At 44.1% G+C, this 22,540-nt stretch overlaps 1 protein-coding gene across 1 annotated transcript in view; it reads right to left on the reverse strand.

Moving 5' to 3' along the window:
* The window catches only part of cacna1g (calcium channel, voltage-dependent, T type, alpha 1G subunit), a 436,435-nt gene that overhangs the window by 103,480 nt on the left and 310,415 nt on the right, over positions 1-22,540 (reverse strand). Inside the window, exons 15-20 of the mRNA XM_034708799.1 lie at positions 19,165-19,258; positions 15,946-16,127; positions 15,154-15,492; positions 14,681-14,860; positions 14,281-14,381; positions 4,488-4,611 (exon numbers count right to left, since the gene is read on the reverse strand). Of these exons, the coding sequence (XP_034564690.1) occupies positions 4,488-4,611; positions 14,281-14,381; positions 14,681-14,860; positions 15,154-15,492; positions 15,946-16,127; positions 19,165-19,258 (1,020 nt within the window). The remainder of the gene's footprint in view (positions 1-4,487; positions 4,612-14,280; positions 14,382-14,680; positions 14,861-15,153; positions 15,493-15,945; positions 16,128-19,164; positions 19,259-22,540) is intronic.

Here is a 22,540-nt window from a genome sequence, read left to right on the forward strand (position 1 = left end):
ACAACAGAGGTAGCAATTCGGGGTTCAGTGTCTTGCTCAAGGACTGCCGGAGCTGGGATTGAACCGCCAACCTTCCGATTGATAGCCGACCGACCCTACCCACTGAGCCACAGACTATAGGCAGAGACCAGAACCCTTCTCAGACTAAAACCCAGACCCTGAGATCCAGATTCAACATGTCTCTGAATCAGAATCTGTAATTACAGGTTAGTTGTAGCTGAAAGTAAAAAGCTTTATCAGGTCTGTCCTCAAGAGGAGAAGAAAACTTCGTCTACGATGTTTGTTTGTTGAATAGAGGTTGGATCCATCATTTCTAATGCTGCTTTCAGGGAAGTCAGGAAATTGAAACACTTATTGTCTCTAGTGACACAGCATCAAGCAGATTTGTGTCTCAGTGTAAATGTTTGATCTGGAACAGATATTTGTTTATAGAGAGAAAGAAATCCTCCTCAGATTGAAAGAAGTCCTTCTTGGATGCATAATCTGGGCCTTTTGATTCCCATCACACACACTTTCCCTTGATTGGGTCTTTTTTACATCTCCAAACAGCTCAAACTGTCTTTCCATAACTTGATTTGTGGATCTCATATGAACAATATGTGACTTAGTGAGTATTTTGATATGATGGCAGAAAGATGCTTTGGTCTAAGTTTCAGGTTCCTCAGGCACCGGTTGAGTTAACTCCCTGTTATCCATAAAAAACAAATGTGAGTCAACCCCCGGTTCCTGGAAAGCTTTAATCCCAGTCCGGTGTGCACGGCCCTCTCTCTGTCTGCAGCCAATGACGTGTAAACTGATTATGTAGATGGATTGTGTTTTGTATTGTTGATGCTGATATAATTCAGTTTGGAGCTCTAGACAGTGATGTATTGTCTCCCAGCTCAGTAAGGAGTAATAATTCATAATAGGTGGTATAATCGTCCTGAATCTTTTCCATTGAGTAAAAGGAAAGTTGTATCCGAGCAACCCTCGAGCACGAAACCAAAACAGCGAGGGACCAAAACCCAAACACAGAGACTGACATCACTTCCATTACAATAAACGGATTATTCAGCCCACAGTCCACACCGACGTGTTCACAACTCAAACATTTGATCTCTGGGACGATAAGTAGAAGCAGACATTTTAAAAGAGATGCAGCACAGAGATAAATTATACATGTTTGGTCGTTACACACAGCCAAAACAGAATCATTGATTCACAGTCCTCTTCATTAATTCAAAACAACCCACACAGACAAACAAATAGCCTCATGGAATGACCACCCGGGCACAGGAGGACCGCAGCTCCAAGCTTCACAGCTCACAGGTGTAATGAATGATCGTGCTGCTGTTTGGGGCTGCTCGCTCATATCAGTCGATATCGCTAATTATCAAGATAAATATCCAATCATGATTCATTTAAATGTAAAGTCAGATTTTTGCTCCTGAGTGAAAGTTGAAGACAGTTTGTTAGTTTGTATCTGGATTTAGTTTCTGATGAACTTCTTGAATCCATCATTTCTGAAATTTAAACAAAGATATATCAAATTATCTACTGTGTATTATTAGAGTACAGTCATGGCCAAAAGTTTTGAGAATGACACAACTATTAATTTTCACAAAGTCTGCAGTTTCAGTTTTTATAATGGCAATTTGCATATACACCAGAATGTTATGAGGAGTGATCAGCTCAACTGCAATTAATTGCAAAGTCCCTCTTTGCCTTGAAAATGAACTTTATCACCAAAAACACATTTCCACTGCATTTCAGCCCTGCCACAAAAGGACCAGCTAACATCATTTCAATGACACACAGGTGTCACACACATTAACACAGGTGTGGGTGTTGATGAGGACAAGGCTGGCGATCAATCTGTCATGATTGAGTGACTGGACACTTTAAAAGGAAGATGGTGCATCACACCATTGTTCCTCATCTGTTAGCCATGGTTACCTGCAAGGAAACACGTGCAACCATCATTGCATTGCGCAAAAAGGGCCTAACAGGGAAGTTTATAGCAGCGAGTAAGATTGCACCTCAGTCAACCGTCTATCCAATTATCAAGAACTTCAAGGAGAGAGGTTCAATTGTTGCCAAACAGGCTCCAGGGCGCCCAAGAAAGTCCAGCAAGCGCCAGGACCGTCTCCTGAAGGTGTTACAGCTGCGGGATCGGGCCACCACCAGTGCAGAGCTTGCTCAGGAATGGCAGCAGGCAGGTGTGAGAACATCTGCACGCACAGTGAGGCGAAGACTTTTGGAGGAAGGCCTGGTGTCAAGGAGGGCAGCAAAGAAGCCACTTCTCTCCAGTAAAAACATCAGGGACAGACTGATATTCTGCAGAAGGTACAGATCTGGAGGAAGGCTTGTTCGGAGAAGACGAGGTGAGCGCTACCATCAGTCCTGTCTCTTGCCAACAGTGAAGCATCCTGAGACCATTCATGTGTGGGGTTGCTTTTCGGTCAAGGGAGTGGGCTCTCTCACAATCTTGCCTAAAAACACAGCCATGAATAAAGAATGGTACCAGAACGTCCTCCCAGAGCAACTTCTCCCAACCATCCAAGGGCAGTTTGGTGATGAAGAATGCCTTTTCCAGCATGATGGAGCACCTTGCCATAAAGCAAAAGTCATAACAAAATGGCTCGGGGAACAAAACATTAAGATTTTGGGCCCTTGGCCAGGAAACTCCCCAGATCTTAATCCCATTGAGAACTTGTGGTCAATCCTCAAGAGGCGGGTGGACAATCAAAAACCCACAAATTCTGACAAACTCCAAGCATTGATTATTCAAGAATGGACTGCCATCAGTCAGGATTTGGTCCAGAAGTTGATTGACAGCATGCCAGGGAGAATTGCAGAGGTCTTGAAAAAGAAGGGTCAACACTGCAAATATTGACTTATTGCATGAATTCTGTGTAATTCTCAATAAAAGCTTTTGATACTTATGAAATGCTTCTAATTGTATTTCATTATACCATAGAAACATCTGACAAAAACACCTAAAAACCCTGAAGCAGCAGACTTTGTTAAAATGTAATATTTGTGTCATTCTCAAAACTTTTGGCCATGACTGTACTGTTTTGAGTTGTGCTCTCCCCTTTAAGATTACTAAGGGTTACAGGCAGAGTGATGTTGTTTCCCACAGTGCAGTGAATGCATCACGGTTATTCAGTGTTCAGTTGTCCTACGGTCGTGGTGGACATTAAACGTGTTCACAGCAGAAGTTGTCTCTGTGCTCTTCCTTTACCCACATCCTGAAAGTAGATTTAATGAAGTGTATGAAGTTAATAGTTAACACAGAGTCACTCAGTGTCAGACTAACCACTCTGCTTTGAGCTGGAGGTTTTGAGTTTTCTTCAGTGTCACTGTCGCTTGTTTCAGCTGTGTTTACATTCTGCTCCAAACATCTATAAGCCCCACCTACCTCTCACCCTGCAACATGATTGGCTGTTCAATGCTGTCTTCTTCTTCTGTCTGTTGGGTGGTAGCTTTTAAGGCACACTAGGTGTAATTACATGTATTTCCAATTTTGATCAAACATTTGTTATATGAGAAAAATAACATCAGGATAATTATCGTTAACAAATCATCGCCCAGCCCTAGTACAAAATGCATGAGACAGCCGCAGCAGGAGATGGATGAAATGCAGGAGCATGTAAATACACGTGTCTTTGATGTTAGTAAATGTGTGTGTGTGTGTGTGTGTGCAGAGGTGAAAGGCAAGAAATCATCCCATCTCTGTGATTGTGATCTCTCCGCCCTGATTAGACAAAGCAGCCTGTGGGGCAGCCTCCAATTGTTAAACATCTCCTTTCCTGGACATTAGCCACGTACGCCAGCACACAGATAATTGAATCAATTACGATGGCGCTGTCTCCTGCGTGTTTCAGCTGCAAAACAAGCAGAACGGAGCGTTCCAGCAAGGCCGAACCGCAATTAGGCTCATCCACGGTGCGCCTCACTCAGCGAGAACCAAACCTAACAGTGATAATTATTGTGTTTATGTACGGAGCGGCTGGGCTGGGCTCTGCTGCAAGTGCTGGGAGGACAAGGAGTTCGAAGAGTGTGTGTGTGTGTGTGTGTGTGTTGCTGCAGGGCATTCAGCCAGCTCTTCTCTACTTGAAGGGATGGTGCATTAGTGAAGGAGATGAGGGTGTTGATGATGCAGTGCAGCAGATACTGTATTGTACATTAGACAAAGCTGCTGGCTCACAGTCCTCCAGCAGTGACTCCCTGGTTACTTTATGTTGCTCTGTTTTCTTTCTGCAGAGCGGCTGTAGTGATCCAGTTTCATGTGAGTTTCTTTGAAAAGTCTGGATCTGCTCACAGGTTTCTGTGTGGGTTTTAATGAGCTGCCAGCTAGCTTCTTTATTCCACATGCATACAGCATACATAGCGCACTGCTGTGTCCCCCTCTAATGAGCCTTTTCTTTTCCCTTCACGTCTTCCTCTGTCACTGAAGACATGCTGTGGAGTAAACAGTGGGATTAAAGGGTTAATACACTCACAGGGCTGCCGGCGTCGATGCGAGGCCTCTCCATGGCGATAGTGATGCAGTTGAGAAAGATGATGATGAGCACGATGTGGTCAAACATCTTGTGGGCGATGATCTTATTGCAGATGATCCGAAACCTGAGAAAACATAAACGCAATTGTGACATTAAAAAGTGACATAAACTTTAAAGCAGGCGTGATGTGAATCAACAACTGTGTTGAGGAAAAGTGTCTCTAAAAGTAGTATGGGAGGTTGAGCCTTTCGTCATCAGGCCCCTCTCCTTTGGAATCATCTACCAGTCAGGGTCCGGGAGGCAGACACCCTCTCTACTTTTAAGAGTAGGCTTCAAACTTTCCTTTTTGATAAAGCTTATAGTTAGAGCTGGATCAGGCTTGGACCAGCTCTTAGTTATGCTGCTATAGGCTTAGACTGACACACTGGGATCCTGTCTTTCCCTCTCTCTGCCTGTCTCTTACTTGAACTCTTCCTGTCCCATTAAAGTTACTAACCATAGACCTTTCTGGAGTCCCTGAGCTCCCTTGTCTCGTAGATTCCTCTGGATCTCTGCCATAGATTCCTTTTCTGGGTCTGTCATTCATCCTCTCTATTCTTCTTTCTTTCTTTTATTCCTTCTTTCTTTTTTCTCTTTCTTTTTCTTCTTTATTTCATTCCTCCTTTCTTTCTTCCTCTCTTTCATTCCTTCTTTCTTTCTTTCTCTCTTTGTTCTTTCCATGTTTCTTCATTCTTTATGTCTCCTTTTCTTTATCCCATTCTTTCCTTCTATCCTTTCCTTCACCATTTATTCTACTCTTTTTCTTTCTTCTCATCCCCCTCACTTTTCTCTTTTTTTACACCTTTCTGGAGTCTGCTGGTGGAAATGACACACTGGGATCCTGTCTTTCCCTCTCTCTCCTCTCTCTGCCTGTCTCTTACTTTAACTCTTCCTGTTCCATTAAAGTTCCTAACCATAGACCTTTCTGGAGTCCCTGAGCTCCCTTGTCTCGTAGGTTCCTCTGGATCTCTGCTGCTGTGGACGTGCCAGACTCCAGCTGCTACAACTACTACTATCCGTCTCACCACTATCATCTCTCTCTCTCTCTTCATCTCCCTCTATCCCTCTCTCCAACACAGTCTCAGCAGATGTGTGTCTAACATGAGTCTGGTCCTGCTGGAGGTTTCTGCCTGTTAAAGGAAGTTTGTCCTTGCCACTGTAACTTGCTTAATGCTGCAAAGTGCTCTGCTCATGGTGGATTAAGATGAGATCAGACTGAGTCCTGTCTGTAAGATGGGACTGGATCTGATCCTGTCTTGATGTTGGGTCTTTGTTAATAATAGAACATAGAGGACGGTCTAGACCGGCTCTGTTTGGAAAGAGTCTGAGGAGAACATTTGTTGTGATTTGGCACTTTATCAATAAAGATTGATTGATTGAAAGGTCATGAAGTTTGATTTGGATAGAGATTAGATAGTTTTGAACCAGGCTGTAAACATTTTCATCTCTGCACTTTATGAATGGGTGTGTATGTGGCTTCATGGCCTTTTGCAGGCAGCTGGAAGTGGACACTTGAGGTACTGCAGTTTTTCAGCACTTCTGCACTTAATTTCTCAAGACCAGCTTGTAAATACTCCATAACAAGTCAAACACTTGTATTTAAAACGTCACTACATAACAAATTAATTAGCACAATGTTGTTTAAGTACTCACTGAGTGTCATGTTTAAAACCTGCATTATAACCACTGATGCATTGATGGGAACAAAGCAGTGTTGAGATGAAGCTAATCAATCTTGCCTTTATAAACATGCTGAGTTTTTATCTCCAGGTGTTTTGGAGTAAAAGCAGCCTCACCAGATTGCGGCTCATTCAGATCACGTTCTATAAAACTTCAATAAGAGTTATGACACAAAGCACAAGGACATTTGCTGAAACACTGTGCACACTTTACAGGTAATGAAAGATCATTCAGCTAACAGTGAGAGAGCCTGTTGCACACGCAGTAAATCTCTAATGAACCACTGTAGAATTAGAAGCTATTAATTATGTTTGACTTTTATTACACAGCATGAAAGGAGTCGCAGGGTTTCAGCTTGGGACAACAGAAAGGAAGGAAGAGGGGAGGCTTGTTATGTGCAGCACCAGAAAGGATTTAACTGTGCATTAAATGTGTTTTATTTGCTCACATGGGTCTTAGTGTACAGCAGGGGACAATATTGTTAGGCTCCGAGCTGGATTCTCTGCTTTGTTTGGCAATGCAGGAAGCATGGTGTCAACAATTGCTGGGTCGTGCTGTGTTTGGGTGCATAGGGTTTTAAGACTGGATGAGCAAAATCTCCTTTGAAATCTGCATGTCAGAGCCTGGATGCTAAATATTCGAGTGTTCTCCTCAGGCAGGGGGGGAGAGAGGACACATGGCAAACACACGTCTCTGGTGCCAACTCTTCCCCCGCGCTTTGAAGGGGTCTCTCTGAGAACGATAAAAGATGAGTTCAAATGGCTCCCAAGACTACAAACACCACACACTCACACACACACACCCACACACACATACTGAAAACCTTTGGAAAACTCTGTCACAACCAGCTCAAATAAAAACCCTTCCTGTCAGACGTGGGATCCCAAAGTTGCTGACATCCTTCTGCATGGGGAGTTGAGACATAAAGATTTTGACAAGTGTTTGAAGCTTTCTGCTCAGATGATATTTATTTACCTCCTAAGTTTTATTGCATGAATGCTTCTGCTTTCAAATGTGAGTTATCCTGATTTATACGGAGGAGGATTGGGGCCACTGAAAAATAAAAATAAATTAAGGTCCAATATATTTTTAAGATCATTATTCTGAGAAAAAAACGCATAATTCTGAGATCAAAGTCAGAATTCTTAGATTATAGTCAGATTTGTCCTGTGATGTCTTTAAACTTTTTAAACTTTAATGAAAAAAAAAACTGAAATCATTGTGTTTGAATGAAGCTGCAACCTCCGGTCTAAAAATATGAGTCCAATGTGGAAGTGCTAAAAACTGCAGTTCATGGAGGATCCGCTTGAGGCTGGCTCCAGAAGTACTGGAAGTCACATACACATGATTGGGGAATAAACAAGTGTAGTCTGGATAGCTCATTTCTTGATCGGCACACACTGTGAGGAGGGTGAATTTTTATTATAGATATATTGAGATTATGAGTCTTCCAATGAGAGGCACAGCTGCCTGTGGGAACGCTGTAACTGTTGGCTAGGAGGCTCAAACTCCGCCTCTTTACGTCACACTGGCTCGACAGCAGCAATATGGCTGCCGCCGATGATTGGCCTCAAACAGCTCTTCAGAAACAGATGGGCGACGTCATGGATACTACGTCCATTAATTATACAGTCTATGTTTTGAATTCAGTGCTGCATGTAAGGCCACAATATTGGACCTGGGCTCCCTGCAACGTTTCTTAAAACCCACAGTAACCAATCTTAGTGTCATAATGGATCGTGATTTAAATTAGATAAACAGATCAACTCTGCAGTCCGATCTTCTTTTTACCATTTGAGGCTTTTATCTAAGATTAAATCAGTTTTAATGATCTTAAGTGATGCTTTTATTTCGACTCGTCTGGACTACTAAGGAAACACGTGCAGCCATCATTGCATTGCACTAAAGGGGCCTAACAGGGAAGTTTATAGCAGCGAGTAAGATTGCACCTCAGTCAACCGTCTATCCAATTATCAAGAACTTCAAGGAGAGAGGTTCAATTGTTGCCAAACAGGCTCCAGGGCGCCCAAGAAAGTCCAGCAAGCGCCAGGACCGTCTCCTGAAGGTGTTACAGCTGCGGGATCGGGCCACCACCAGTGCAGAGCTTGCTCAGGAATGGCAGCAGGCAGGTGTGAGTGCATCTGCACGCACAGTGAGGCGAAGACTTTTGGAGGAAGGCCTGGTGTCAAGGAGGGCAGCAAAGAAGCCACTTCTCTCCAGTAAAAACATCAGGGACAGACTGATATTCTGCAGAAGGTACAGGGACTGGACTGCTGAGGACTGGGGTAAAGTCATTTTCTCTGATCAATCCCCTTTCCGATTGTTTGGAGCATCTGGAGGAAGGCTTGTTCGGAGAAGACGAGGTGAGCGCTACCATCAGTCCTGTCTCTTGCCAACAGTGAAGCATCCTGAGACCATTCATGTGTGGGGTTGCTTTTCGGTCAAGGGAGTGGGCTCTCTCACAATCTTGCCTAAAAACACAGCCATGAATAAAGAATGGTACCAGAACGTCCTCCGAGAGCAACTTCTCCCAACCATCCAAGGGCAGTTTGGTGATGAAGAATGCCTTTTCCAGCATGATGGAGCACCTTGCCATAAAGCAAAAGTCATAACAAAATGGCTCGGGGAACAAAACATTAAGATTTTGGGCCCTTGGCCAGGAAACTCCCCAGATCTTAATCCCATTGAGAACTTGTGGTCAATCCTCAAGAGGCGGGTGGACAATCAAAAACCCACAAATTCTGACAAACTCAAAGCATTGATTATGCAAGAATGGACTGCCATCAGTCAGGATTTGGTCCAGAAGTTGATTGACAGCATGCCAGGGAGAATTGCAGAGGTCTTGAAAAAGAAGGGTCAACACTGCAAATATTGACTTATTGCATGAATTCTGTGTAATTCTCAATAAAAGCTTTTGATACTTATGAAATGCTTCTAATTGTATTTCATTATACCATAGAAACATCTGACAAAAACACCTAAAAACCCTGAAGCAGCAGACTTTGTGGAAATGTAATATTTGTGTCATTCTCAAAACTTTTGGCCATGACTGTAGCTCCACAGTATATTTCTGACCTCCTGCAAAGCTACACACCCGCAGGGTCTTAGAGGTCTGCTGGTCAGCAGCTTCTTGTGGTCCCTAAGACCAGGCTGAAAACCAGGGGTGGCCGTGCCTTCTCGGCAGTGGCCCCCAAACTGTGGAACGAGCTGCCCCCCCATGTTAGACTGTCCCCAACATTAACGACTCTTAAATCCAGCCTTAAAACATATTTTTACTCCTTGGCTTTTAACCCAGCATGAGAGCTGTGTGCTCTCTGTCTCTGTCTGTTCTTTTATTGGATTATTTTTTTGCTCTTACAGTGTTTTTATTTATTTATTTATTATTTATTTAACTATTTTTAGAGGTGTTTGTGTGTTTTTATTATGATTCTTTTATTTTATTCTATTTTATTTTCTGAGAGTGTTTTATGTTCTGTGTGTTTTTACTTATTTTACCTCACTGGTCAGAATTCTGAGAAAAAGTCTGAATTCTGACTTTTTTTCTCAGAACAATAATAATAATAAAAAAAATACATTTTACCTTAATTTTTTTTTTTTTCCAGTGGCCCTAATCCTCTTCTGTAGATTTACCTTCATTTTTCCTACATGATATTTTACATGGATAAGCTAGGTTTGTCCAAACACTACATCCACAGATTCAATCAGCTGATGCTTATCACTTATGAATCTTTACTTCCCCAGTATTTGAGCTCCTCTTGTCCGAAACATAACAGTCTATGTATGCGTTCTTTCCTATATTTGGATCTGGAGACCTCTGTTGTGTGTTTGCACAGCCTGCCCTGTCACCTGTCACTTTAACCATGCAGGATGTAATGTGACATGTTGGCTTGGATCTGTTTCTGTCAGCAGTGCTCAGACAGTTCACTGACCTCGGAGGCCGGAGGAGATACAAGCTGCCTCTCCTGACGACACAGCTCCTCTGTGTATCCCAGGAAAACTAGAGTCTGCATCACTTCCTGTTTGTTGGGTTATTGCTCTCCAGAAAGAGCTGACAGATGCCCATACATTTAATTATTCCCTTCAGCTAAAGGCAGACTCCCTTTATGTCGAACTGTTTGCCAATGGCAAGATGAACACAGTGAGTTTAAACATAAACATGCTGCAGATCATTAATTCCTCACTTTATTGTACTTGTGAATCCTCCTCCAGCTGTCTGTGTGCTCTCTTCTTCTCTGTTTCTAATGAAGAGCTCTCTAGATGACCCACATCCCCACATAATGGGCCATATGGACACCCTTAAGAGAACTTTGACCTTCCTGTGTCACCATGTTCAATTACTGTAACAGAACCCATTCATGTGGCCTAACAGCAGAGACTGCACCACAGTGCTGGTCTCTATCCAGTCCCTCTCCTCCTCTCGTTTCAAACCCTCCCTGCAGAAATCAGCGGCAGGAACAACAGCGGGCACGAAGGCAGGTTGAGGTGAACTCAGGTCCATGTGAAAGCTGCTGGACTCCAGCCTCCCACTACGCTCATGTCTCTTGATGTGATTGTGAGCACAGGCGGGCGTCCACATTGGTTCAAGGCCAAAATGGACGCCACACAGAGCCGGTGTCCTCGGTGTCACTCTCAACTACAAGTGAACCGTGCGGCCCGCTGTGACTGAAAGCCAGCTAGAAGCCCAGTTTGAGCCAAGATCCTTCAGCTTTCCTGAGACTCCCACAATAACAGACTACAGGGAGCTTTTCCTATTAACCTTCTTCAGGTTATATAATGCAGCCAGGAGACAGAACTGTAATCCAGATTAAATATAATGGATCCAATGGCTGTACGTCTAAAATGCAAATCAATTTAAATTCAGTACTGATCGTTGTGTTAGCTGCTTGGAAATGATCTAACATGTTTAATAGATATTTAAAATATTTTAAAGACTGAAAATATGAAACAATACCATGAACCTGACATTGAACATTTGTACAGACTAACTGGCTCCAGCTATGAAAGTGGTGAGTCCAACTTCAGTTCTTCTTCTAACCAGGATTTTATTGTTTTCATCTTTTGTTGCATTTTTGCCTTTATTGATAGGACAGCTGTAGAGAGACAGGAAATGTGGGGAGCAAAGAGCGGGGGCGGACATGCAGCAAATGGTTGCGGCCCGGAGTTGAACCGGCGACTTCTACGACATGGACTGTAGCCTCTGTATATGGGGCGCTTAGACCGCAAGGCCACCAGCACCCCAATTGTTTCCATCTTTGAACATCTACTGTGTCACTGGTAGAATCAGCTCTGTAATGATGAGTGGTTGGGGGTTACCTCAAGCTGCAACCTCTGGCCATAAGAATTGAAACCAATGAGGAAGTGTTGAAAACTGCAGTTCATCGAGTGTCCACTAGAGGCTGGCTCTGGAAGCACCAGAAACCACGTACACACCCATTCATTAAAGGTGACATATCATGCAAAATGGACTTTTTAATGGTTCTCTACCTGAAATATGTTTCCCTGGCATGTCTACAAACCCCCTGAGAAAGAAAAAAATCCATTCTGCCCCTGTTCTGATTTCTCCACCTTTCTGTAAATGTGTGTGAAACAGGCCGTTTCAGACTTCAGTGTTTTTGTTACGTAACAACAATATCCGGTCTGTCACGGAGTCAGAGCTCGGAGCTTGTTCAGCCCATAGACTGTATAAAATAATACTGAATCCCCTCCTCCGTTTTTCATTACCTGCACACGTGTGCTAACAAGGAGCTTAGGAGGGAGGCAAGCTAGTTGTAGGCTGTCTTAATAAACACAAAGGTCGGTTTTACTCCCCACGTCTGCAGATTTGAAGATCTAGTGGATGAGTTTTATTTATCATGGATAAGTGCTAGCGCTAGTTAGCATAGCTACATAGCTACATGTCGTAGCTGTGTACCAAGACACACGTCTACATACTGACAAATCAAACAACAAGAAACACTAAATCTGTGACCAATCCTTCAGAAAAGGTCCTGCTGCTTTTCTGGCAGAGGTCGGTTTTACTCCCCACGTCTGCAGATTTGAAGATCTAGTGGATGATTTTTATTTGTCATGGATAAGTGCTAGCGCTAATTAGCATAGCTACATAGCTACATGTTCATAGCTGTAGCTATGTACCAAGACACACGTCTACATACTGACAAATAAAACAACAAGTAACACTAAATCTGTGACCAATGGTTCAGAAAGGTCCTGCTGCCTTTCTGGCAGAGGTCGGTTTTACTCCCCATGTCTGCAGATTTGAAGATCTAGTGGATGATTTTTATTTATCATGGATAAGTGCTAGCGCTAGTTAGCATAGCCACATAGCTACATGCTCGTAGGTGCCTCTCCATCAGGATCAGATTCTGGATCAGATTCAGAGGGTTGAAGTAACGCGATCCCCGATCAGCCGTGTATATTCAGCCAACATGTAAACATTAGATCAACGTGCTGGAGAGCCGAGGGCACATCCACTTCCTGAGGGGGCGTGGTCAGAGAGAAAACAGAGTGTTCTGAGGAGGACTGAAGAAGAGGGATTTTCAGGCAGACCAAAATCTGATTTCAAAGTGTTTTTTTGAGCATAAACTTTAAAGACATGTTTTGGGGACCTCTTAGACCAATATATATTGATGAAAAAAGCGTGATATGTCACCTTTAAAGACGATCTTTACAGCAGAAATAAACATGTTTACAGCCTGGTTCAAAAAAAGATTTAAGTCTGACGAGTTTTGCCTAAATAAGGGCATGGCTGACTTTCATTGCAGATTATTTTACTTTGAATAATAGCCTGTGGTTCTGTCATTCTTGTCAAATAAATACACAGAGCCCAAAGAGGCTGTGAGCTCCTATTTGTTGAGTTTAAACCATAGACTGTATAAATAATGGACTCCGTGACGTCACCAATCTGTTCCTGAGCGCTGTTTTGAAGCCTATCGTCGGTGGGAGCCATATTGGAAATGCTGAACTCAACCAAACTTAGTGTGAGGTAAAGAGGCGGGGTTTGAGCCTCCTAGCCAACAGCTGTGTCGGTCAAGTCAGTCATGTCCTTATTTGGGCATAAACTTGTAATCTTAATATCTTCTGAACATTCACCCCCCGTACAGTGTGTGCCGATAGAGAAGTAAGCTATGTTGGCTGAAGCTGTTTGTAGACCCAGGCTGCAAACATGTTTATTTCTGCTGTAAAGATCGTCTTCTTTGAATTGGTGTGTATGTGGTTTCTGGTGTTTCTGCAGCCAGCCTCAAGTGGACGCTTGATGAACTGCAGTTTATAACACTTCCAAATGGGCTTCATATTTTTGAGACCGGAGCTTGCCGCTTGGTTTAAAATTTCTCCAGCACTGCTAGCTTCTTCATAAACCTGACACCTTGACTATGTTCTGCTTCGACTGAGAGCCTTTACATCTGAAACATCAGATTATTTCTAAATGACACTCTAACACTGGTGGTGTCTGACTTTAAGTTCCACTGGGTGCACGGTGGTGGGGGTTCTTGTTTGTCATCAATTGGCCCGTTGTGGTGCCGTGGCTGCAGACAGGGGTCAGCATGTTGCCTCGTGTTGCCTTCACAGCCGCATCTCCCAAACAGACTGAAGGGATGCTTGGATCAAAGCCCCAGAAGAGGAGGAGGAGGAGTAGTGCGGGAGGCAATGTATTCAGCACGTGGCTGAGATAACACGCAGCTCTCAGTGGGAGAAACTCCCTTCCCTCCCTCTGCTCCTACTTACTCACCCCTGACATGGCAGAAATGTGCAGATAAAAGAGACTTCTGAAGGCTGAATGTTGGAGGGGAAGGAGATGATATAGAACAGAAAAATGCTGTACTCACATTACAGCAAATACAAGATAAATAGATTAAATAAAGCAGTGAAGTGTAAGGTCATTTCTGATATACTGATGTTCTTTTTAAATATGTGGATTCATGTTAAAGCAACTTTTGAATTAAACTCATAATTGGTCACAACCTTCAGAGAGCTGTGGACTCAATGAATATGTAAAAGTCAGCATTATGGAGAGAGAAAAACTAAGAGAAGTTCAGAGAGGTAGAGTTCTAGGGATGACTGCAGCTTTGAATATTACCTGGACTCTGGAGGGAAGAGGTAGAGGGACCAGGTGTCCCTCTGTCGACACCACTCCGGCTGTTTCTTCTCCAGCCAACGAAACATTCTGGACACACGACCCTGCAGGGAGTGAGAGGAGTGCACAGTGCAGGGATTATTCATGGATTCACAATTTCCTGTTGCATAATTTAGGTTTGAATTATTCTAAACATAAACAAGTTTTTAATTTGCTTTTCCTTGCACACAGTGTTGGAATAAAATCAGGTTTCTCCTAAAAGAGCCCACACACGAACATAACAGGGGAGGCTTATTTCACAGAGAATATGCATGAAGTCCAGTTAAGACATAAAAATAAATCAAATTAAAGATGGATTATTATATTTGGGAAGTTTAACAAGCTAAAACAGAAAGAGACTGACCGAGCCGGCCTCCTCTTCCGCGTTCTCTTCCTCAGTGTTGTCCTCCAGAGAGACGTGTGTGGGGCCCAGGGCTGACGGAGAGCCCTTCCCGTTGCAGTCACTGTGTTCTGGAGGCAGTAAGTGGCCCAGGGAGGGGGGCCTGGAGCTGTGCATGCTGGCTGAGCGGTACAGGAATGGTACCTGCACAGAAGAAAGGACAGGATGCAGTTATGATAAATGCTTACAGTTACTTTTGAAAAGCCCTATGTCATGCATGACAGTGAGGAAGATTGAATTGAATGATTACTACTCATCACCAATGAGTAGTAATCATGATGTCATAAAAAATGTGTGTTTAATATTATGTAATATATTTCAGTGTCATGTGACTCAGTGTTTTTTAAGGCCTGATGTTTCATTGTTCTGTGAGTCACCCTGAACTCTTGACAAACTCAGAGAGTCAAAGATAGAAGCAGAGTGTTCACAGCCTGTACCTGCAGCAGAGCATCAGGAGGTAAATCCATGGAGCTCCGAGTCTCCACCGACTCCATCCTCCGGTGTCGGGGCCCCCTCTGTGACTGAGACATGGAGTCTGTCCTGGCCAGAGAGGCGTCATCTTCCTCCATCAACCCACCTCCGCCCTCTCCTCCACCTTCCCCTTCCTCCGAGCTGGAGCCGCCCTCCCCTGACAGGAGGGACCGTCTCTCCCCCGACTGCCGCTTCTGACGTTTGAGTGACGGGCCTCGACTCAGACTGTTCCAGCTGGATCGGCGACTCGTCCGGCCGCTGCCAGAGCTCCACGGGGCGTAGGGGGAGGTGCTTCTGGCACTGGTCTGGAACAGGAGGACAACCAGGTGGATAAAAGGAGGTGAGACTGACACAAGGTGGATAAGAGAAGGATATTAAAGGACTGCGTGTAAATGTTGTGATCATATGTCTCAGTTTGACCTGATTCAAATAAAGAGTGATGCTGCAGAGGGAGAGATCTGGGCTCATCTTCTCAGGTCTTGATCCTGATTTTAAGTTAGTTAAATGAAGAGTGGCAGTCGGAGCAGATAGAAGAGAGGAAGACTGACACACCACATTTATCTTAATCATGTATCCTGATCTTAACAAAATGATTTCAGAGACTCTGAAGACAGTCAGGAGGCAGGGGGGCTGGGGATGATTTCTGGCACGTATCCTCTCACACATGAATTAATGTTGGCTTACTGTCAGCCTGAAAAAAAAAGAGCTGTCACACTCATTCATTTCATGTTTGTTGAAATATCAGTAAATGTACAAACCGGGGATTTGTCATAGCCGGCTGGGTCTATGGAAACGTTGCTGCCTCGACGGGAGGTGTAGCCCACCACGGGGTCTCCTCCCACAGGCAGCTTGGGAACAGGCATCGGGGTGGCAGCCGTGTGGGTGATTAAAGGTGGAGTCAGGCTGGTCTTCAGGTCCACATGACCGTTTACTGGCACTACTAGCGCAGAGGAGAGAGAAGTCAGATTAACGAGGTGAGGAGTGGTTAGAGGGAGGATTAAAAATGGATGAGGTTTGATATGAAGACTGGAAGAAAAATGAATGAAGTAGGTATAAACAAGGGGATGATGGTGAAGAGGAGTGACTCAGGAGGGAGAACTCTACAGAAAGTTGGTAATAAAAGGCTGGTGGAGGAATACAAGTGATTTAAAAAAACAGCATGTGGTGGAAAACCCTCTGTAATGCAGCATACTTAAAAATGGATGCTCATACTGGTACTGAGCTCCATGAATATTTTAGCCCAGCATTAATCTTATGGGATGCGTGGGAGAGAATATTATGTTTGGCAGCAACACAAATACATAACATGTGGAGGGGAATGCAACTTTAATAACGCTAATTCCTCCGTCTTCCAACTTTATCTGAGCCAGAGAAGATGTATATTAGTCTCTTCCAGCAACGTAGGCAGTTTTCTGCAGAGCATCTGAAGGAGCTCAGGGTGGATGATACTGTACGTCTGGGACTTCTACTCCATACATAGTGTTTCCACTGGGCTTTTCAGTCTGTGAACAGTAATTAAAGGGGATGGGAACTGGCGTACAAGGAATTATGGATGAGGCTGCTGTTCTGGTTTGAAGCGGAGCAGGGAGACAGTCAGACACGTGCCCGCTGAGGAAAGACTGAGAGCGCAGACACGGAGCAGGTGGAGGATGTTTGTGCAGGAGAAACTTTTAAATGCTCTTGGCTTAACCTGCTGTGTATCACAATCTTTGTAAGAAACACAAACATGGAGTAATCTTCAGGGATATGACAGTGATTAGGGAGGGGGGGGGATGCTAACAGTTACATATGCAAACACAGATGGTACAACTTTAGCAAGTGTGTTTAACAGGGGCTTTGATAAATCACACTCAGCTCAGCTGAATCCCTGCAGTCCTCCTGATTTAAAGCTGCGGTTGGTAGTCAGATGTAGAAACACTTTTTGTTATACTGGTTTAAATGATCTTTATGTCCTGATGGCAATGAGAAAAAAAATTCTGCTCTGTTTTTCTGAATTACAGGTTAATTATCTGAGAATCATGAGAAACGTTTTTGTAGATAAAAAAAATCTGCTCTGTTTTTCTGAATTAACGACATACCTCTATAGTAACATCCCAATAGCAATTCAAGGCCACACAAGGAAGTAAACATGCCTCAGCTCAGTTCAATCCGGTTTTATTTTGCTCTGGATTTAAGACATTGGGAGATACGAGTGTCTCTAAAGGCTGATATACTCCTGCGTCTCCCTAATGCAGCAGGGGCTGACGCGGGCATGATGTGTCAGTGTCGCGCAGCAATTCTCCACCAAAACACTGAGTGCAGTGTGGTCTCTCTGATAGCTGGTCGCCTGCTTCCGGCCCCGCTACGTTCTCTGTTTACTTTTCCACAGAGATTCAGAGCGTTGTTCTGTTAATCTACAGCTGATACATGTTGCTGTTTATCATACAGACATGATTACATGAAGAATAGAGAGGAGGAGATGAAATACACGGACGATGAGCGGTGATCCAGGAAGTGCTGTAAATGCAGGAAATACAAGCTGCCGAGCCGACCAATCACAGGGCTTGCGGTCTGCGCCAATCCTACGTGTAGTTACATTTTGGAGGAGGAGCACGTCAGCTACGTGCGTTTGCCTCTGTGTAGGTACAGACCCACGCCGTCGATTCGACGCAGAAGTATAAATCAGCCTTTAGTAACATAGATGGTATTGTGATTGATAATCCATCCATCCATCCATCCATTTTCTTCCGCTTATCCGGGGTCGGGTCGCGGGGGTAGCAGTCCAAGCAAATTGACCCAGACATCCCTCTCCCCGGCGACACTTTCCAGCTCCTCCTGGGGAATCCCGAGGCGTTCCAAGACCAGGTGGGAGATATAATCCCTCAAACCGCGTTCTGGGTCTACCCCGGGGCCTTCTCCCAGTTGGACGTGCCCAGAGCACCTCTAAAGGGAGGCGTCCGGGAGGCATCCTTATCAGATGCCCGAACCACCTCAGCTGACTCCTTTCGACGCGGAGGAGCAGCGTCTCTACTCTGAGCTCCCTCCGGATGTCCGAGCTCCTGACCCTCTCTCTAAGGCTGAGCCCAGACACCCTTCAGAGGAAACTCATTTCAGCCGCTTGTATCCGCGATCTTATCCTTTCGGTCATGACCCACAGCTCATGATCATAGGTGAGGGTTGGAACGTAGACCGACTGGTAAATTGAAAGCTTTGCCTTCCGGCTCAGCTCCCTCTTCACCACAATGGTCCGATACAACGTCCGCATCACTGCTGACGCCGCACCAATCCACCTGTGGATCTCACGCTCCATTTTACCCCCACTCGCGAACAAGACCCCGAGATACTTAAACTCCCCCACTTGGAGCAAAGTCTCACCCCCCACCGAGAGAGAGCAATCCACCGTTTTCCGGCAGTGATTGATAATTCACTCATTAATTCAGAAAAACAGGGCAGACATTTTTTTTCTCATGTGAACGCAATACGCTTCAGTAGCAATCAATACATAATGTGTTCTTAAAAAAGAGGTAAAAAAAAAGCTGCTATCTACAGCAGCAGTAAACCAGGGAAAACACCAACCAATCCCTGCCATCAGGAGCCAAATGATGAAACCAATCAAATCCTGTCCTGCCGTTCTGCCCGCCTCCTGCAGAGCGTACATTTCATGTTTGTTTGTGTTTTTAACTTTCACTTTTTGTCTCTCATGAGAATGTTTTGGTGAGTACTGGTTTTGAATCAGTCACCATCATATGGTAGCGAATCAGTGGCGCTCATGCATGTGAGAGGGGGCGTCGTTTTGGAGGAGCTCTGAGGGGAGGGTGGGAGGGGTTAGACGTAGTCCTGAGGACATGCTACATTCAAATTCATGCTAGTTTTCCATGACTACCAACCCTAGATTTAAACAGCAATGCAAAAAGTGTGTTCTGTAAACACAGGTAGAGTGTGTGTGTGTGTGTGTGTGTGTGTGTGTGTGTGTGTGTTCTAGTTTCTGTGTGCCTCACCTGCAGAGGCTGATAAATCCTTTTTGCTGCCGTTAACATCCTCCATACTTCGAGCACAGAAATCAATCTCTGAACCTGATTTAGAAGCGTCCCCCTTGACACACAAAAGCATAAAACAGTGTTAGTGTAATACACCTGTGAAAGCGCCTGTTTCTTAGTAGAGTTAATAGAAAGCAGGTGGGATGAAGTTGCCTCTAAACACGGATCCCTGCTTTGCTGGAGCTCAGGCCCAAAGTAGCATCAATCGTTCAGATTCAACCTCGGATCAGTCACTAGAGGCAACCACACTCCTGTAAGCAGACGGGTGAGGTTGCAGTCTCCCTAAACCCAGAGTTCGAGGTCAGAGGGTGAAGAGGGAGGTTGAGAAAGATTAATTTGATAAACTGTTGTCATGCAGAGAAACCACACTGAAACTCAACCAAGGTATTTCAGAGAGAATGTGTCCAGGATTTTGAGTTGATTTAGCTTTTTACTTGTCCAGACGCAGAAGAGACTGTCAGAGGTTCAGTGTGGTTGCTGGAACAAAACACAACTTCACACTCAAACACAAAACTCACTCCATGTGTACAGAGATGTAGTGAAAGGCAATTTTAAACCAGCGACACAGTTTGGAAGTGATTCTGCCTCATGTTGTCCTGTATTGTAAGAACTCATCTTTTCCACCTCCGTGTCTTTCACAGCCTTCTCTTCTTAGCCGCTACTCGACACCACATCTACTTACCAAATTACCACAGTGAACTTTAGGATTCCTGCTCGTTTTGTTTCACTACACCCGAGCTTCTAGACTCCATGAAGATGTGTGAGAGTGGATGCTGGATTAATAGAATGCCAGCATGGTGAGTCAGGCCTCTGTGGCAGCAAAGTGAATAAACACAAAGGGCTCTGGACTGAATCATCAAGCGCATCCTTTACACTAATTCAATACTTTCCTGATACTTCTCATGGGCGTGAGAAGAAGTCACATCAGGTGAGTCTATATCTTGTTTCTTTACGCAGAAAAAAAACACTGCTATCTTTGAGGCAACATTTTATTTTACACTCTATACTTTACCTTTTGCAATTTAACCACAAAGTGCAGGAGATTATGTTGAATATGCACTAAAGAGAGCAGATTCTAATGAACTAGTTGGTGAGTAAACTTCCTTCAATACACTCTTAATGATCAGACACCTTCATATCTTAAAGAGCGCTACCCCTCTAGAACACTACGCTCCCAACATGCAGGCCTGCTCATCATATCTAAAGTCTCTAAAAGTAGTATGGGAGGTAGAGCCTTCAGTTATCTCCCCTCTCCTTTGGAATCATCTACCAGTCAGGGTCCAGGAGGCAGACACCCTCTCTACTTTTAAGAGTAGGCTTCAAACTTTCCTTTTTGATAAAGCTTATAGTTAGAGCTGGATCAGGCTTAGACCAGCTCTTAGTTATGCTGCTATAGGCCTAGACTGACACACTGGGATCCTATCTCACCCCCTTCCCTCTAACCCCTTTCATCACTTACTTTAACTCTCCCTGTCCCATTAAAGTTACTAACCATAGTCCTTTCTAGAGTCCCTGAGCTCCCTTGTCTCGTAGGTTCCTCTGAGCTGCCGTAGACGTCCTCCTGCTGTGGACGTTCCAGACTCCAGCTGATACGGACGTGCTGGACTCCAGTGGCAACAGCTTCTGCTACTTGTCTCATCACTATCACCGCTCCCTCTCTCTCTTATTCTCCTCTATCCCTCTTTCCAGACCCAACTCGGTCGAGGCAGATATCTGTCTAACATGAGTCTGGTTCTGCTCGAGGTTTCTGCCTGTTAAAGGAAGTTTTTCCTCTCTGCTGTAGCTAGCTAAATACTGTGAGGTGCAATGCTCATGGTGGATTAAGGTGGGGTCAGACTGAGTCTTATCCTGTCTTGGTGTTGGGTCTCTGTTCATAATTTGACATAGAGTGGTCTAGACCTGCTCTGTTTGTAAAAGAGTCTTGAGATAACATTTGTTGTGATTTGGCGCTATACAAATAAAGACTGATTGATTGAAATAATGAGGACTATAATGATTCATGATTACCCTACCATCTTTTTTCTTACTTTTACAACGTTTGTTTTGTTTTGTTGATAATGTACACACAGCACTCATAGGAAACATACAACAGCCCAGCTGCATGTGGCACATCTGAACCATGACCTAAATTACAAAAAGCTTTCACCAACATTATCCTCTATCCTCTAAATCATTTATGATCTTTATGTAGTGTACTCTTTCTCAGACACTTTCAGATACATTAAAGCTCGTCAGCCGTTCAGCTCAGTTATCCTTGATTTATGTGTCTCCTGCAGCTTCATGTATTTTCTGTGTTTCTTCTGCTCACTCTGAGGACACACTGGAGCTACGGGAAAATGGAACCAAATTTTTAAACTCAAATTAACTTGGCTGATAAATCTGATTCACATTCAGCTTTAGGTGCCCTGTCCACTGCCTCTGTTTTTTATGCTGGCAGCACCAACGACCTCAATTTCAGAGCACTTCTCACCAGCGAAGGTAGTCTGTAGTATGTCTGTTCTGTTGGATCTGGTCTGCAGGATGCTGGATTTCCGGTTTCAGAAAGCAGAAGTAAACAAGCTGATAGATAAACTGCTTCTTTAGCATCTCTTATGATTTAAAAAGTTAAGAAGTGGTTTATATGGAGTTTAATGATTTTCACAGTGTCTAAAAACTGAGTTCCCCCCGTCATATATGGAAAAAGAAGGAGAAGAAGAACGTTAGCGCTGTGCATTGTGGGAAACAGTACGTTAGGGAGACTGGTCTGCTGCAGACCAAGACATGTTCCTGAATCAGTACGAGTTTTTGCATACTGCAGATTTTGCTCTTGTTCACATACTACATACTGAATTTAGACCAAATCAGTACGTACTGCTAGGATAGTAGGTTAGAAAACAGCCCATGTTTTAAAAGTCATCCCACAGCCCTTCCGCTTCCCTGAGTCTGTTTTAAAATGTTCTGTATGCTTCGTACTTGCTTTCATTTAATGACATTTTATTAAGAAACTGTAAAAACTATTGATAGAAATCGTGTCAGAGCATCAGTGGCAGCTCTAAACTAAGAAAATGAACCTCGAAAAATGGTGATAACTTTTCTCCTCTGTACAGACCTCCGCCATTGTTGTTGTCAAAGTTGATATCAGAAGTCCCGCCCCTTCTTCATTCTGATTGGCCGGTGATCAAGAAGTGACAATGATGATGCGGCGGTGTTCCAAAAGTTTAACTGTTTTAGGTTCCTCTGGATCTCTGCTGCTGTGGACCTGCCAGACTCCAGCTGCTACAACTACTACTATCCCTCTCACCACTACCATCTCTCTCTTTCTCTTCACCTCCTTCTATCCCTCTCTCCAACACGGTCT

Source organism: Notolabrus celidotus, chromosome 18 (genome assembly GCF_009762535.1).
Source record: "Notolabrus celidotus isolate fNotCel1 chromosome 18, fNotCel1.pri, whole genome shotgun sequence".
Lineage (NCBI taxonomy): Eukaryota > Metazoa > Chordata > Actinopteri > Labriformes > Labridae > Notolabrus > Notolabrus celidotus.